The 18,082-nt window shown below is 47.6% G+C and overlaps 5 protein-coding genes across 5 annotated transcripts; 2 read left to right on the top strand and 3 right to left on the bottom strand.

The window, feature by feature from the left end:
• Positions 1–76: 76 nt before the first annotated feature.
• SERLADRAFT_399429 (uncharacterized protein) lies at positions 77–449 on the bottom strand (the record flags this gene model as incomplete). The annotated part of the gene is made up of 2 exons (XM_007322425.1): positions 77–327; positions 376–449. 2 exons carry the CDS (start codon positions 398–400, stop codon positions 185–187), a joined length of 168 nt encoding a protein of 55 aa, XP_007322487.1.
• Positions 450–1,495: 1,046 nt separating this feature from the next.
• On the bottom strand, positions 1,496–3,134 carry SERLADRAFT_441864 (uncharacterized protein; the record flags this gene model as incomplete). Its single annotated transcript, XM_007322424.1, has 3 exons — positions 1,496–2,272; positions 2,322–2,859; positions 2,911–3,134. 3 exons carry the CDS (start codon positions 3,132–3,134, stop codon positions 1,496–1,498), a joined length of 1,539 nt encoding a protein of 512 aa, XP_007322486.1.
• A 385-nt stretch (positions 3,135–3,519) lies between these two features.
• SERLADRAFT_363420 (uncharacterized protein) lies at positions 3,520–5,589 on the bottom strand (the record flags this gene model as incomplete). The annotated part of the gene is made up of 6 exons (XM_007322423.1): positions 3,520–4,131; positions 4,201–4,433; positions 4,485–4,795; positions 4,954–5,012; positions 5,064–5,136; positions 5,203–5,589. 6 exons carry the CDS (start codon positions 5,539–5,541, stop codon positions 3,650–3,652), a joined length of 1,497 nt encoding a protein of 498 aa, XP_007322485.1.
• A 3,079-nt stretch (positions 5,590–8,668) lies between these two features.
• On the top strand, positions 8,669–10,350 carry SERLADRAFT_476777 (uncharacterized protein; the record flags this gene model as incomplete). Its single annotated transcript, XM_007322422.1, has 4 exons — positions 8,669–8,976; positions 9,044–9,321; positions 9,378–9,597; positions 9,650–10,350. 4 exons carry the CDS (start codon positions 8,767–8,769, stop codon positions 10,187–10,189), a joined length of 1,248 nt encoding a protein of 415 aa, XP_007322484.1.
• A 3,280-nt stretch (positions 10,351–13,630) lies between these two features.
• SERLADRAFT_441859 (uncharacterized protein) lies at positions 13,631–17,756 on the top strand (the record flags this gene model as incomplete). The annotated part of the gene is made up of 16 exons (XM_007322421.1): positions 13,631–13,636; positions 13,714–13,788; positions 13,849–13,938; positions 13,997–14,130; positions 14,204–14,473; positions 14,529–14,580; positions 14,631–14,747; positions 14,806–14,933; positions 14,987–15,098; positions 15,159–15,476; positions 15,532–16,084; positions 16,144–16,517; positions 16,571–16,656; positions 16,707–16,780; positions 16,831–17,057; positions 17,115–17,756. The coding sequence occupies 16 exons, from the start codon at positions 13,631–13,633 to the stop codon at positions 17,754–17,756; spliced, it is 3,258 nt and encodes a 1,085-aa protein (XP_007322483.1).
• Positions 17,757–18,082: the final 326 nt, after the last annotated feature.

Here is an 18,082-nt window from a genome sequence, read left to right as displayed (position 1 = left end):
CTGAAATGTAGGTTCAGCTCTCTTCAAGTACTCTGCGCACGGCTCCATTGTCACAGGTATGTTTACGGGAGTATCCATATATGTGGTGATGAGACTGGTAGAGATAGCGGCCGAATAACGAACTTGTTTCTGCACTGCGAAGCCAAGCCTACTACCGCCAGACATATGCAATTAACAGCATGGCTCACTGGGTGTTGACCAGCCTATGCCGAATGGGATGACCGAGTACAGGACAAATTTGAACGGTCATAAAATCCCAACCATTTCGGGCCACATCATCCCTCTTTACAGTATTTCCAGAACAATACGTGATGATCAGGAATGCTGGTTTGTCTCTGCCCCACAACTATGTGACTTTACGCTAACATATCGCAGTGCTAAGATACAGTCCGACAGCCATTGTTTCTGGTATAGTCAATCTACATCGGGATTAAATCTCGTGCTAAACAGTAAGTTAAAATCCTTTTCGCTTTTCGCTTGGAAAGGATAAGACTGTTGGTGATAATCATACTCCCTTGACACAGAACAGTAGTCGTAATTGCGATTCAGGAAGGCACAATTGACTCGATGTCCGGATAAAACTGAACGCAACTGGGCAGGGCAGATAACAAGGAATAAGGTTGGTTCTCCCAAATTTGTCTATGGCCTTCACAAGCTCAAGCTGAAATTGCCGCTCAATGTCACAACTGACAGCATTTTATGTTATTCGCTCCCACCATCAAGGGCAGTTCTTTCAGCCACTACACGATGCCGCGGTACGGCAACAGGATATCTTTCGTGTATTAAAAATACCCGGTGTCTTGATGAAAGGATTTTTTGGTGAATCGCTAGATTCCATTTCCAGCATTGACTGAACAAGCCCATGATTACAGTAGAAGCATTAAGTACCCAGTTTTTGCCACCGACCCGCAATTTATCCTTCAGGTCCTGTCATTACAACCGCCTTTTGGAGTGGTTTCTTAGCTTCCGTCGGATGAAAACACCATCGCTACGAGAGGGTGATCCCTTACCACCGCTTTAATTTCAGACAGACAGAATGCGGAGTGCATTCTTGCACAGCGGGATCTCGCTTTTTCATAGTTGGCTTGACTGGCACTGCCCCAGCATTAGATGCAGCACGGCATTAGCGCCCCTCCATCATACCAGCTCCCACATCAACACCACCACATGCTTTGCACTGACATGTCTGCGGTAGTACTTCGATTCATGCTGGGTTGAGGAAAGATACGGGATATTCGCATGTTCACTAGGTACTAACGCGTCATTTCTGGATCCATAGGCTCTAGCTGGTGTAATCTTCACGGACCTTTTAGTCAATCCGTCGGACGTATTGACGCTATTGCAAACAACATCCAGCTTATTCTTCAAGTTGGTTCGTGCTGTTGTCCACAACAGTGGAGTCACTGAGTAAGCCTATCATAGGTCTATAAATCATATACATATATATGGTTTGACAATTGTTTCGTACATACTAATTTGAAATGAGCTCTGCTGGTTATATCAGACCATATTCTTCTTCCCATTTAAGTTGCCAATCATTCAAGCGTCTCATGAGACCCGCCCAGTCTTCTTCAGTTATAATTCCATCAAGCCACTCATGCTGAGTACCCAGGTCTTCCACTCGTTTCCAACCCCGCGCGAGGCACTGGAATCCGGGCGCCTCTCGCCGCCAACCCTCTACAAATTTCTTCCCGTCGTCTGGTAAAGCACCATGCTTCTGGAGATACGTTTTGAGATTATCCTGATAGTCGAACTTGCCATCGGGGATGCGATGACCAATATAATATGGGTCATAGCCACGCGAGCGTAGGCTTTTTTCAATAGCCGCTAGCTGTTGAAGCAAGTCTTCCCGATCTGGTAGTAAGCTTGCATTTGCGATCGCATGGGCAACATAGACACTTTGAGCGGTATTTGACGGGCAGGGTGAAGTCTTTCTGAGAAGACCAATGAAGGCCAACGCATTTGTGGGATATGAAGGTGACAAAGAGAAGATATGCTGATGCAGAGGGAATAGATATCGCAGGTTTGTAACCAAGCCTTCCCGATATGTTTCATTGGTATGCGCCTCCGGTTTGACTGCGAGCTCATTACCTTCCTCCAGAAAGGGTATTCGAAGTTCATATCCTGTTCCCAAAATAATAAAGTCTGCATCAGAAACGATAGACCCATCCACAAAAACGATGGATGTCGAAGTGAAGTGAGATATTTCTGGCTTGACAATCACGTCAGTCACCACAGGGGGAGCAGAATTATTGCGGATTGAATGATATGTCTATCAGAAGATCAGTACACAGTCTTCACTGCTGTTACAATCAACGTACTCTTCTAGCCGTTAAACACACTTGAGAAGTCACATCTTGTGCACTGGCGCCAGAGCCCACAACTAGCACGCTGCGACTTGTGAATTCTTCCGGCTCTCTGTACCATACCGAGTGCAGAATTTCTCGCTTTGGTCCGTCTCGAGGGCTGTTTTCAAGCCATATATCCTGACCAGCGAACTTGGGTATATGCGGTATATGGTTGCGTCCACCAGCGACTACGAGGTGGTCGTGCGCATTATGCAGCTTGTTGCCATTATGATCCTGAACGACAATATTCCACACTCCGTCCGTCGAATTGCCTATCCATGAAGATGATAAGACTGTATGGTTCAGCCTGATATACGACATCAAGTTAAAATGATTTGCATAATCTCGGTGGTATTTCTCGACGTGCTCATGACTCGGAAATAGGGGTGTATTGGCTGGATAGGGAAACCCGGGATAAGTCATGGTCGGAACGGGCCTATTGGTGTGGAGACGAGGATATAAGGGAGTTTCAGGTAGTTCTGAGTGCTGTGCAGGAATGTGATCTGGTAGCCTATTGCGAGTGATTCAGAAATAATCAATCCAGTGCAGAAATGAAACGAACCATAGGCCCCCCACATCCCGACGCTGTTCGTACAAGACTATATCCCAACCTTTCCTCGTGTGTTCCGGTAAGTCCAAAAGTGACTTTAACATCGCCAACCCAGCACTCCCAGCACCGACTATGGCGATCGACTTTGCAGAGGGATCAATCTCCTGCACATGGCTTGCCGAGTTGGTAGAAGTGACACCGGCGATGGCTGAAAAGTTCTCTTGTCGCACTGGCATCGTGAGCCACAAAGTGTATCAAAAATAGTACAAGAGGCGAAGGATGGAGATGGATCGCACTGCTACTAGTGTTGCATTTAAGGCAGCATGCAAAGCGGGGGATTGAGCGATAACGTTAGCTGCATCTGGGACGTTACAGAATGCGTACCGAAACACTCATATTATTAATATCTACCTCCACTGGTACATCTTATTCCTTTTGCTGAAAGAGGGGGTAGGATCCGCATGCGCGTTCCCGCTTGGCATTGGCATATTACGAGCCGATAAGAAATCTTTGGTGCAATAGTACTTTGTGTAGTCATTTACTCGCAGCTATACCACACGATGTGACTCACTAGTAACTCACACCGAGAATCGGAACCAGGAATCGCTGAGAACGGGAGGCTTTGAGGTGTGATTGTATCCATTTGGGTAGGAAGTTAAGCTTGTTCATCTTGAACTATGATAAATAATCAGCGTGCGTACTGGTAGTCGCGCCACGCTAAACGGGGTCCCGAATGATTCTCTGTTATCTATCATGAAATAACAGTCAACATCGCCTGACCGCTCTCAGAGCCTAATTTATCTTCCTCAGCCCCTATTCTATCTCCCAGTCGGTCTAAAACCGACTTCAGTTCCTCCGCTTCTTGAATCAAATTCTTGATCGAGGCCTCCCCTCTTTCTACTTGCATGACTGGTTTAGGTTCCTTTAAACTCAGATCCTCCACGGCCTGATTCACCACTTCGCCCCATGTCTTCCCCTCTGCTTCAAGTGCTCTCGAAAGCTCGTCTTTAATACGCCTGCAGGCACCTGCACCATCGTAGCCAAAACCAGTATATACCTGGACAAGTGAAGCTCCCGCTTGCGCAAATTCGAGCGCGTCTGCACCGCTGGAAATGCCTCCGCATCCTATAAGCGGAACGCTAGCAGGAAGGTGTGTACGCAGGGTTCGGAGCGCACGTAGAGAGTGAGGTTTAAGTGGAACACCAGAAAGGCCTCCTGTTTCAAGCTTGTTGGCTGTATTGCGAAGGTAAATTAAGTCATTCATGTACGGTCTCGTCCCAATAATAACATGAATTCACTCACGGTCCGTAAGACTGGAAGGTCTCTGGATTGTTGTATTACTGACAATCACCCCGTCTATTTTGCTATGGCGAATAACATCTGCAATGTCAATAATCTGAGATTCCTCAAGGTCAGGGGCAAGCTTTAGCACAAGCTTTGGCCGACGCAAGGTAAGGGGAGACGGTGGAAGCTCGTCCCGCGCTTTTGCAGCTTCGGATAGTAAAGACTCTAGTAAATCTCGATTTTGTAGGCCACTGAAAATTGAACATTTAGAACGGATGGAGAAAACATGAATCAGTACGCACCGTAGACCAGGCGTATTTGGACTTGAGACGTTAACGACCAGCACGTCAGAATAGGAGCCAAAAGTTTTTACACCGGTAACAAAGTCGTCCACTGATTCAGCTGCAGATGTCTTGTTTTTACCGAGGTTAACAGCGAGAACGGCACCAGGGCGGAGTGCAGCGGTTGAAGTTGCGTCTGGTTCATAAAACGTGGGTATACGCGCACGTAGACGAGCCAGCACGGACGCCGCGCCTTGCGATGGGAATCCGTAACGATTAATCAGAGCAGCGTCGTTAGGAAGGTGGAAAACACGTGGACGGGGGTTTCCTGGCTAAAACAAGATATCGGTATGAGCGAAAACCATAAAACCCGCAGTCGGCAACATAGAGATACGAGCACAAGAAGACATGCGCAAAACCGTATTTTTGTGATGAGAACGGCATGTCTTGCGAACAGTAGTTTGCGAACAGTGAGAGAAATGTAATTTACCTGAGGCTTTGGTGTAACGCTCCCAATCTCAACCCAGCTAAATCCAAGATCGAGCAGACCTATCAAGATAACGTCAGACACTTTTAAGAAACCGATGGGGGGTAACATACCGTCCACAGCCTCTGCATCTTTGTCGAATCCAGCAGCTAATCCAATTGGATTCGATATTTCTTGTCCCCATATCTATGCATGGCGTAATAGCAAATGTATCACTGCAAGTTACCAGAAGTTAGCCTGCAGAAAACGCACCTCTGCTCTGAGCCTGTCCTCATCTCTAATGGGGTCACGTGGGCCCAACCCGCTTCTCAATACCTTGACGGCGACCTTATGACCTGTCTCAGCATCAAGAGCATATCTTAATACTGGTGTCAGCACATATCTGTGCAATGCCGAACGCGCATCAAAATAGTAAACGGCAAACAAGCCAGTCGAGAGAGCGAAAACTGTAGTGTAAAGTGCAGTACGAAGAGGCGACTGGGTGGGACCCGTAGATTTGGTGAAAAGACTACGGCGACTAAATGTAAGAGACGTAGAAGGGCGCGAAGGATGTCCAAGGATAGGCAACTTCTTTGGGCGAAGGCGTAGCATGCCTATGTTCAGCAAACTGCGCCTAGATAAATTCACTGTTTGGACCACTGGTCACCGTGGCGGCGACGGGAGAGAACGGGGTTTGTTTGCCTTTGTTGAATTCAGAGGCTATCGCCCTCTAAGTAGTACCATTAATAAATACCATAAACAAAGCTATAGTCCACCAAGGTGGGGTTGTGTTTTTGATCAGAAATCTCAGTAAACTAACGATTTTATGTTACAGCAGTAATCATCTTCTAAACTCGAACACCATATGGTCTGTACCACAAATTCACAGATCTTCGTGGTCTGCCTGCTCTTTGTTACCGTTACCTACTTTTCTTCAATCTTCTGTACAACCCTGGCTGCATCAATTTTCGACAGTCCACATTTCTTCACCAACGCGTTTTGCATGTCGTTCCGCGATGGGGGATGTGAACTTAAGCTCCGAATAAACTTCGCAACTCGTACAAACCAGTTGTGTCTTCCTACGTTATATCCCAAATCCTCACAATGCCTCAACAGCAATTCCCGCACCTTCAGCTTCGAGCTGTTGTACTTCTCCTTGTACATCCCGTCAAGTCCAGGTATCGCAGTGACGCATGCCTGTCCAACAGGAGCTATACCATAAGGCTTGAAATGCCTCTGATTGTCCGTCCACCATCGCTCCATAGGATCTACTAATTCAAGGCCAGTGATGACCATGACAGCAGGGACTTTCTTATCACATAAGACGTCGTGGAAAAGCCTCCAATTCTGCTGCGTGGTTCTTGTGATTCTACCTCCACGTATACAAAAAACCAACAGTTGGATGCCGCCAGAGTTCTCGAGGCGACGAATAAGGTCGTATGCTTTGGCGATGGCTTCCAAATGTCCCTTTCCTTGGATTTCAGGCTCATTCAGACCCATAGTATCGAAAATCTGGAAGTTATTTTCTCCGATTTGGATGTCGTAGCTACGCGACTCCATGGTACAACCATGAGCTCCTCCAGAAGTACCGGCAACGTTTCTGCCAGAAATTAGGTTGATAAGTGAGCTTTTCCCAGCTCCTGTTCCTCCGAATATTATGATATTCTGTTTTTAGTGATAGTATGAGTGTGGCTTCAATCTATATGTTATTTAACTGGCCTTTCTTCCTTCACCAGCGATAACTTCCCTCATGTCCACTTGCACCGGATAATTAAGGACCTATGACAAGTAAGCTTTGGGTGTCTGCACATTATACTTGATAGCTAACCGTTTCACAGTCATTGCATCGGTCTTTGGGAGTGGGGATATCCTGCAAGTACATCAGATTCATCCTAACACCAGTAACCGCGAGAAACAAACTCACATGTCCTGTCTGGCTGGAGCTCATTCTAAGAGTAGCTGAGTAAAGTTGATGAAATGGAGGATATGTGTTTGTTGCTGAACAAGTACGTTCGACTCTCTTTAAGTATGCGAGTGACCCCATTCTCACAGGAATGTTTACGGGAGTATCCATTCATGTAGTGATGAGACTGGTATAGATGGCGGCCGAATAACGAACTTGTTTCTGCACCGAAAAGCTAAGCTTACTATCGCCAGACATGCAATTAACAGCATGGTTCACTGGGTGTTGACTAGCTCATGCCGAATGCGGTCATAAATTCGAATATCGTGTAAGGCCACATGATCCCCCTCTACAGCATTTCCAGAACGATACACACTGATCGGGGGGTACCGGTTTGTCTCTTCCTCACTGCTATGTGACTTTGAATTACATCTCGTGTTGAACAGCAAGTTAAAATCCTTTTCGCTTTTCGCTTGGAACGGACAAGACTATTGGCGATAATCAAACTTCCGTGGCACATAACAGTAGTCGTAATTGTAATTCAGGAAGGCACAATTGACTCGATGTCCAAATAAAACTGAATGCCATTTCCGAGCAACTGGGCAGGGCAAATAACAAGGAATAAGGCTGGTTCTTCCAAATTTGTCTGTGGCCTTGACGAGCTCAAACTGAAATCTCCGATCAATGTCACAACTGACAGCATTTTATGTTATCGTTCCTACCATCAAGGGCAGTACCTTCAGCCATTGCACGATGTCGCGGGACTATAACAGCATCTTTGCAGATATCTTTCGTGTATCAAAATACTCGGCGCCTTGATCAAAGTAATTTTGGTAAACTGTTAGGTTCTATTTCCGGCATTGACTGAAGAGGCCCGTGATTACATTGGGGGAATTGAGTTCTTCTAGCCTTAGATATACTCAGTTGCCATTACAGACCCGCATGGGGAATTCTAGGAAGGCGTCAAGTTGCATTTGGATCCCCAAAAACACCTCCACGTCCTACAGATCTTTCAATAGATAGGCGGCCACAAACGTAATCGAGATTACAGGCGAGATATCTTCGGAAAGCCTTATCACATATATTGACGTGTACTCAAAGATGAGCGGCTGTTTTCTTTCGTATGGCCAACAAGTTATAGCCAAAGATCAGATCTTGGTCTGCTGGTACCCGTACTTCGCGCAGCATATAGGTTTGGATCCTGTGCGCTTTTCGTAAGCAATCATTCAGGTCCTATTAACACGACCGTCTTTTTGAATTGTTTCTTGGGATCCATTGAGTGGAAACGACATCGCTACGAGAGAGTAGTCCCTTAGACTAGCTCGAATTCCAGACAGAGAGAATGCGCCGGCGGAGTGCATTCTTGCACAGCGGGATCTCGCTTCTTCTAGTTGGCCCGACTGGCACTGCCCGACGACAGCACTAAATGCAGCACGGCATTAGCGCCCTTCCGTTTTACCGGCTTAATCAGACCACAGCGTAGATGCAAATCTTGCGCAGAACAACGACGGATGGATGTGTTATGAAAAAAGCTTTGCCGACTCGGACGTGTAAGTTGGATGGAGTCAAGATACAGGATGTTCGCTTGTCCACTAGTTACTAACATATTATTCTCACTATATCTTACTATCTCCCAAAAACACGTTTGCCACTTTTCCCTAGAGACCCTGCACTCGCCTCATACTAGTAGTTACTAGTATCGGTATGGTCAAGGGAACGACGAGAGGTGCATCGTGGAGTTTGAACCCTATCTTATCTATGACCGATATGTAGTACGCGGACAATACAGTTGGTTTATGTACAACCTGCAGCATGCACAGCTTCCTCCATTCCCTCACCGTCGCGGCCATCAACCACAATCCTCACCCTCACCATCCTTGTGTTCAGTTAGCCATTTGAAGTACACCATACTACCCATTTATGGTCTGTGTTCAATGGCCATGTATTCTAGCTACTACCCGCTACCCATCCCTGCCAGCGGTCTGCACTCCCCACCACCAATGTCGCCGAAGAAGCTTTCCTGTTGCTATCCACAGTCTAAGCAGGCCAATTCGGAAAACGCTTGTGATGAGAAAGAGACAGGCAAAGACGCGTCTGGTTCTGGTTTCACCAAGCATGATGACCTTTGGTTTTGCGATGGATCGGTAATTATCACGTCATGTTGTGCGCGTGCGTTCTCTTGCCCATACATCTAACACGAGTTGCAAACAGGTTGTTCTACGGGCTGAAAACACCATATTCCGAGTCCACAAATCACAGTTGTCTCGCCATTCAGCATTTTTTCATGATTTATTCTCTCTCCCCCAGCCACATCACGAGAAATCCAATGAACAATCCCGAGCCATTATTGATCGCAACTCCTCTTCTTCTCGAAGCAGCGCTGTCCTCGAAGTCGATTCTGAGAATGAAATTGAAGGGTGCCCTGTTATTTATCTGCACGACAGCGCGGAGGATGTAGAGAATCTGCTCACAGCCCTCTATGATGGACCGTACGCTGCACTATTAACCTTACAACTTGATGCTCTAACCTTAATCCTGCTAACAGAGACTTTGGTAATAACGACCACACCGACTTTCGTACTGTATCTGGTATCCTTCGCCTTTCAACGAAGTATCTTGTGGATACGTTGCGTACCAAGTCTCTCTCACACCTCAGCACTGCTTGGCCATCAACGCTCAAGATGTGGGATGCTCGCGAGGACGTCGCACGTGCTCACGAACTAACTACTGGTCTTGGCGTCGCGCATCTTTATCCTTCACCAATTGTATGTTTTCATCTAGCTATATTGCTTCTTTCAATCAACCATAATCCACCAGGCTGTGATCAATCTCGCTCGCGAAGTGAATGAGCCTAGTCTGCTCCCTTCTGCGTTCTACGACCTCTCCCGCTATCACTATACTCAGATCTTTGAACCAAACGAAGAGGACGAAGGACCGTCTCACAGTTCCCGTGGCGCTATCGTGACCCCGCTTCCACTTTCTGGCCCTGACATGCAGAAGCTCATGCTCGGTAAAGAGGCCACGCAAAATGCAATCACATCGCTCATTCAGTCCATGGGCACATCGTCCACTCTTTTACACCTCCCCTATTCACCCTCCCAGCACACACACGCTCACTCCCATCGTGCATGTCGTAGAGACTTTTCAGAGCTCGTAGCGCTCGCAACGCAGCACTACCTCTTTGACCGCGAACGGGGATGCACAGATCCGCTATATGTCGCGGATGAGCTAGGACAGCTGAAGAGTGCTGAATTTTCTGAATGTGAGGCTTGTGCGAGGGCGCTGGAGATGTGGGCTGCAAGGGAGAGGGAAAGGATGTGGAAGATGATTCCTCTCTGGTTTCGGTTGGAGATCTGATGGGGGTCGGGGTACAGCTACACTAGTATGGGTGGACTTATCATACATTCACTGAGAGTATTTTCCATGCACAGCTCTGTATTAGTATTAATATTATTATTGCTACATGTACTTTAGCATGCCACCGCAACCTACTAGCATACTGGTTTACTCCCAACAAAGAAGTTTCGAAAAGAAGATGATTTGCGCCAGCTCGTCGACTTGGAAATAGAACTGGTTCGAAGGGGTTAATGTGTACAACCGCGTTCAGCACCATACGACATGCTCCCAACTGACCCGCATGGCTCCTTTAAACTTTGTGGGATCCTGAGTCAACACTTTGCGCATTAGGTAGAGCCCTCGTCGTGATCTGTACTTGCGATCATGGCAGTTGGTCGCCTTGACAATTCTTCAAGGTACAACGTTTCTGAGAGGGCCATTTAGGGAGAAAGCTGATAAATAGAGGATGTTTGTTGCAAATGAACGAATTCTAAGGTAACATGATTGTGGCGCAACACCAAAAAGGTATCAGACGATCGGAAACCTTTTGAAAAGGGGCTGTTATGGAAGGAAACAGGGTTTTGGCACCCAACTTTTCCAGCTATGTGCCTTGGTGAAATTTGTCCAAGTAGGTCTCAAGTAACCGCGGTAGCGACGCGCAAAAGAAAATCGACGCCGAAAGGAGTAAAGATATCGCAAAGACCTGAAAAGGCGTGACTATGAATCAGAGAAATCAGAACAATATTGGAGCGTATGACTCTGAACCACGATGAAAATAACCATGAATGAACTGAGACAGTACAATGTGAGCCCGCTGCTTACCACGACGACGGGACTCAAAGTTCGGTTCAGTCTTTTGTTCTTTTTTGTGACGCGTCTTTTGTGAGAAACGTGACCGGGACCCACGAACGAAGCTTGTGCCCGGTTTCCATTGTTGTCCTTTACCACAAATGGCACAAGCCGAACCACCAAGAACATTATATAAAGACCAGCGGATCTCTTGCAGTCCTCATCCACATTTTCTCTTCTTTACCTCTTCCTGCACAGAGCCGCGCTCGCCCACCGTCTTTCAGGCGTCTTTCTTTCCCAATTGCCCTCGTTCTCTCCCCGCAGGTCTTATTTACGCCGTCTCTTAACACTCACCACTTTACATTTCATACACGCACCAACGCTTCAATAACTAACAATGGTTCAACTCGCCATCTTCACCGTTGCTCTTGCTGCTGCTTCTGTCAACGCAGCGCCTTTGTGGAAGCGCATCCAGCAGACCATTTCCGACTCCACTACAAAGTGGGAGGCAGCTTGTGTACGTACAAGGCTCGTCTAGCTCTCCTCGCTTGCGTATGCCTAACTATTTTGTGTAGACTGCTGCTGGCGGAGGCCAACAGTGCAACCCTGTTGCCGTAGCCTCTTTCGGTACCCTCTTGGCTGCACCGGGAGCTTGCGCTCAGCAGGATGCTGCCGACAACATGATTGACCTCGCCAAGACGCTCAATAATGACCCCAACATGATCAAGTTTGCCCAAATCTTCGCGCAACAGCCACGCAACTCTGTAGGTGTTTGTATTTCCACCCGTCCAACTCATCTGACGCGTTTCTTTCACTTGCAGCCCACCTCTCAGAGTGTTCCCTACTGTCAGAGTGCTCCGCGTAATGCTGAACTCAACGGGTTGTATCAGTGCCAGTGGCAGGGTGATGATGCCAAGACCTTCGTCGGTGGCATCGCTGTCGGTGGGAATGGTACCATCCCTTTTGGCATGTCATCACCCCTATCCCCCGCTGGTTCTTGCCCTGCAAACCCCTCTGGACCTATCACTAACGGTGCTCAGCTAACCGATCTCACTCAGAGCCCTGGAGTCGGCTCCACATCATCTGGCTCAAGCTCTGGGAACTCTACGGGTTCAGCTACTCCCTCGGCGTCAGGATCTGCGACTGCTCCTTCCCCTACTGAGACTTCCGTCGATAATGATGACGGTGACTGCGATGACGGTACAGGCGAGACAACGACCACTATCTCTACTACGTCGTCTGCAGCTGGTGCCACACCCACCTCTTCCTCGGGTAACAGTAGCTTGCTTCTGTCCAACGGTCAAGCTGCGCAGAAATTGAATGCTCAGTTCGCTTCTCTTACTGCTAACTCTACCTGTACTGGTACGTGGCATTGCCTTTTGAGATATATGCACACTGACGGTGTTCTTATTATTTTATTTCAAAGAGGGAACAAATGCCTGCGTTAACGGTGACTTCGCGCAGTGTGTGTCGGGCACGTTTGTTACGTCATCCTGCGGGTCGACGCTCACTTGTGCAGCTCTTCCTCTTGTCAACTCTGCGGGAACGTCGATCACCTGCACCACTACATCCGATGCTCAGTCTCGTATCGCTGCAACGGGTGCTCAGGGTGGCTTGACTGGCTCTGGTTCCTCATGAAACTGCTATTTTTCCAGGAGAAGATGGTGGACTGAGATACCTGAAGTGTCGCATGCATTACGATATACACGATGATTTCGAGCGATACACGCATGCTCGCATTTGCACTAGTTTTCGTTTCATCTGGGCTCCTTGCTATGCATAATCTGTAGCTACTAGATAGCTTACATTACTCACCGGTCGAGTGCTAGACGCTCGCTTATCGCATTTTGTATTCTAGTCATGGCATGATGGAATGAACCCACTGGATTATTCTTAGCAGATCATTGTCAAATGACCAGTCTAAACATAACCACGAATTGCAGTAGTCACTGCGCGTGCATTATGGTGTACATTCATGACGCTCATTGTGTTTTTCGCCCGGCTATTACGTATTATTTGAACGACAATTGCGAGTGGAAGCGACAAGGAACGAACGAATGTAGTTCACTGCCACTGACGAGTCCTCGGTGTGTTAGCGATGTATTACGGTTATAGTGAAAGCTACCGAGGGTGCACAATGATGAGGTACACAAGGAGATATGTGTGCCGTAAGAACGCGTAGATAGCAACAGGTGCAGCCTGGACGACGTAAAGAGGGCAAAGAGGGCAAAGGGTACGGTCCGTTTGAGCAGGGAAGCGTACCGGTACAAGCATGTATTGGAGACATAACTTGCATTGTGGTCCAGCCACGCGACAAGAACAAGTCCATTTTGAGTTGTGATTTTGTTTTATGATTATCGATGAGACAAGACCTGAGGACATCAGTGCTCGCCTTGGAGTGGTTAAACAGCACAGAACGACCTGTAGACCGTTGTTCAGCAGTATTTCCTTGTCATACTAGTGTAAGATGTATGCAGTGTATCCAAGGATCAGAGCCATACCATACTTGTTGCAGGCTTGGACTTGGAGTGAAGACAATGATGCTTTACAGCCGTGCACATGGGTAACGGCAAAATTTTTGGGACTCCGCCAAATTTTTGGTAGTGGTCATCTCGATCATCATCTACATTTTCTTCTTATCCCTTCCTATCCTCTCTTTACGACCCTTGTACAATGGATGTGCGTATATATCATATTCATGTTGCTCTATACAAAACACTAATGTCCTTTCTTTCTCTCAAAACCACGCGATCTAGCCGAATTTTATCCAGGGATTGCACAATTTATTGACCCAGTCGGTCTCTAGTAACGACACGGTTCAACTTAAAGCTGTAAGATCGCTATATCGTGCAGACAGAAGATCCAACATGTTAATCGCATGATCTCAATAGGCTACAGCTCAGCTGAACACCGAATATTACAAAAATCCAGCATGTATATCTGCCCTCGCTAGCATCCTCGCCAGCTCTCCGGAGGTCGCTGTATGTGTTCTTCTGATCGCGCTCTGATCGGTAATTAAGGCATGTTTTCGTTCATCAGGTTCGTCAGCTCGCCGCAGTCGAGATGCGCAAACGTATAAATCAGAAAAGCGGAGATCTATGGACTCAACTCCCTCAAGATGAGCGTCAACAGATCAAAGATAAACTTCCAGAGCTGATCCTCGCAGAACCAAAGTCTGTTTCGTTCTACTTTATCTTCAAGAAGTCACAAACTTACATTTCATACCTTCATCGCTTCATTTTATAGTAATCTCGTTCGCCATTCGGCTGCGCGGGTTATCGCTGCTATTGCCTCTGTAGAAATCCCTAACGGCACATGGCCCCAGCTACTCCCTTTCTTACATCAGTCATGCACTTCTGCGCAAACAATACATCGCGAAGTTGGCATTTATATTCTATTCACTGTCCTCGAAAATATCGTCGAGGGCTTCCAGGAGCACCTCCAAAGCTTCTTCAAGCTATTTGAGTCTTTGCTCAATGATCCTGAAAGCATGGATGTGCGCGTGACGACTGTCCGGTATGCTCACTAGATCCCTTGATGTTTCTTTTATGAGCTGACATGCGTTACACAGGGCTTTAGGTGTTATTGCTCAGTACATCGATTCTGACGATAAGGCCGACATTGTAAGGTTGTCTGGAACATATTAGTTATGGTTTCTGACGCATGATATTAGAAATCTTTCCAAGCTCTGCTTCCCAGCATGATTAGGGTCATCGGACAGTGTCTCGAGGCCAATAACGAAACTGGCGCTCGTCAACTCTTCGACGTTTTCGAGACACTGCTTATTCTCGTACGTCCCGTTTTCGACTTTCGACTTGCTTCTTGTCAGCTTACCCCTTTCATCATAGGAAATTCCTATTCTCGGTCCCCACATCGCCGAATTTGCCTCTTTCCTCCTTACATGTGGCGGAAACCGTAACTTTGACGCTGAGCTCCGTGTTCTTGCTCTCAATGCTTTGAACTGGACAGTCCAATAGTATGATATTCCTTGATGGCATTGTCGACAACAGCTAATTCAAATAATTCCAGCAAAAAATCCAAGATTCAGAGTCAGAACCTTGCTCCCGCCATCTTGGAGGGTCTCATGCCTATTGCAACTGAACCCGAACCCGAAGACCTTGATGATGATGCTCCTTGTCGCGTGAGTGACGCGAATGTTTAACTGATTACCCTGAATCTGACGTGTATATCCAATGGATAGTCTGCCCTGCGCATTATCGATGGTCTTGCGACTTCCTTGCCTCCTACTCAAGTGTTCCCTGCGCTTCGTACCCTCATCCAGCAATACTTCTCCTCTCCTGATCCTGCCAACCGCCGCGGTGCTATGCTTGCCCTTGGTGTCGCAGTAGAAGGTTGCAGCGAGTTTATGACCCCCCTTATGAACCATGTTTGGCCTATCATCGAAGCTGGCTTACAAGATCAGGATGCCTCGGTCAGGAAGGCAACTTGTACCGCAGTGAGCTGTCTCTGTGAGTGGCTCGAGGAAGAATGTGTTTCGAAACACGCTGCCCTTGTTCCTGTAAGTAAATATATATGCGACAATAGACAATACACTGACTTAGGCAATTTCCTAGGCTATCATGACCTTGGTCAATGATCCTGCCACCCAACGCTCTGCATGCACAGCACTCGATGCTTTACTTGAAATCTTGCACGATGTCATCGAGCAATACCTCCAACTCATTATGGAGCAGCTCGCTGGTCTTCTTGACACCGCCCCTCTCACTGTCAAGGCTGTTGTGACTGGTGCTATTGGCAGTGCTGCACATGCATCTAAGGAGAAGTTCCTCCCTTACTTCCAGCCTACCATGAACAAGCTCCAGCACTTCCTCGTGCTTACTGCTGAAGGCGAAGAGATTGAACTTCGTGGTATCACCATGGATGCTGTAGGTACCTTCGCCGAGGCTGTGGGTGTGGAGGTATTCCGCCCCTATTTCGCAGATATGATGAAACAGGCATTCCAAGGTATCGAGATGGGCAGTGCACGTCTCAGGGAGTGCAGTTTCTTGTTCTTTGGTGTGATGGCGAGGGTCTTCAGGGAAGAGTTTGCGCCTTTCCTCTCCAGCGTTGTCCCTCCGCTTTTGACCAGTTGCCGTCAGGCTGAGCATGGAGAGGAGAACGAGACTCGTAAGTCGTTTCGCCCTCAAGAAAGTGTTTCAAATAATAATCCTATCTGAAAATGTTAGTCTCCACTTCTGAAGCTGCTGCTGCTTTTGCCTCTGGCTCCTCACCTTCCAGCGCTATCGCTGTGGTGGATGAGATCGACGCCAACGGGAACCCTGAGGTCGAACTAGAAGATATTGATGTCGAAAAAATGCTCGACGTGAACAGCGCCATTGCTGTCGAGAAGGAGATCGCAGCCGACACTATTGGAACTCTATTCGCTGCCACACGAAACCACTTCTTCCCATACGTCGAGCAGTGCACGCTGGAGCTCGTTAGCCTCTTGCCCCATTACTATGAAGGTATCCGCAAATCCGCTACAGACTCTCTCCTTGAGATCGTCAGGACCTTCTACGACCTTAGTGACCTCCAGGAGTGGCAGCCTGGTACTACCGTGGTAACTATACTCCATGTTATAACACATGTCTTTGCTGATGTCGATTTGTGTAGCAAACTCCTATCAGCTCTAGTGTCAAGGAGTTGATTGGTCACAGCCTTCCACCTCTGCTTGAGATGTATGAATCTGAGGATAATAAGTAAGCTAGACAGACCTCGATAATTCGTTCTCATGCTTACAAGTCTGCAGGAGCGTCGTTTCTTCGTTGTGCGTTGGGTTTGCTGAGACTATCAACAAGATAGGCCCTGCCTTCCTTGAAAACCGTAAGTACCCTGTTGTATCGAGTTCGAACATGAGCTCACCTACTCTTTAGATCTCGACTCTATCTGCAGCATTGCTGTTCAAGTTTTGGAGCAGAAAGCTCTCTGCCAACAGGATCCTGATCAAGATGAGAACGAAGAGGCTCCTGAAGATTCCGCCGAATATGACTCTGTATTGATTTCCTCTGCTGGCGACCTTGTTGCTTCCTTGGCGAACGCACTTGGAGGGGACTTCGCACAAGCTTTCGGCACTTTCTTCCCTCTTGTTTCGAAATACTACGTAAGGGAATTGTTCCGGTGATTTATGAATCTTTCTGATCACACTTTCATCGTACAGAAAAAGAGTCGCTCCCTAAGTGACCGTTCGTCTGCCATAGGTTGTCTGGCAGAGATCATCGCAGGAATGAAGAACGCTGTCACGCCGTCAACTGAACCCCTGCTTGAACTCTTCTACCGTGCTCTTGGTGATGAGGAAGCTGAGGTACAAAGTAACGCCGCGTTTGCTGTGGGTCTTCTTGTGGAGAACTCAGAAGTGGATCTCTCTCCTCAATTCCTTCCTCTTCTCGCTGCATTGCGTCCGTTGTTCGATGTAGCACCTGATGCTTCTCCCGCACGGCTGAACTCCAAAGACAATGCTGCTGGTGCAGTATCGCGTCTCATTGTTCGCAACACAGCAGCTGTTCCTTTGGACCAGGTCCTTCCCGTCCTGATGGAGAGCCTACCCCTCAAAAATGACTACCTCGAGAACCGCCCTGTTTTCCGCGCGCTGTTCCATCTCTTCCGCACGAACCCACAAGCGCTGTACCCCTTCATGGACAGATTGCTCATGGTCTTTGCCCACGTCTTGGACCCTAGTGGCGTTGACCAAATCGGCGATGAGGGCAGGGGTCAACTGATCAACCTCGTTGGGGCCTTGAATGCAGAGGATCCTGCTAAGATTCAGGCCGCGGGGCTAAGTGCTTTCGTTCCTGGAGCGTGATAATATTCTCACATTTTCTCACATGCTGATGACTCCGTTTCTTCTTACTTTCCCTTGATATTGTTGCACTAGTACTCATGGATCCATTTCTCCTGATATCCCAGTCGTTGTCTTTTGTCTAGAATACGTTCTGCATACTCTAACCGCTAGAATTGCTCCACCGCTGGGTAATACGATGTTATAAAATCAATTCACGTGACTTCATTGCTTAACGCGTTTGTTGTGTTTTATTGGTTTCAAGTTCCACTCATTATCCACTACTCTCATTTTGACTGGAAAACCTGAGCTCGCTGGCCGGCTCGTCCATCGACGTACGTCGTCGTCGC

The sequence above is a fragment of the Serpula lacrymans genome (genome assembly GCF_000218685.1).
Source record: "Serpula lacrymans var. lacrymans S7.9 unplaced genomic scaffold SERLAscaffold_13, whole genome shotgun sequence".
NCBI classification, from domain to species: Eukaryota; Fungi; Basidiomycota; class Agaricomycetes; order Boletales; family Serpulaceae; genus Serpula; species Serpula lacrymans.
Note: the sequence above shows the minus strand (reverse complement) of the source record. Positions and strands in the feature narration are given on the sequence as shown.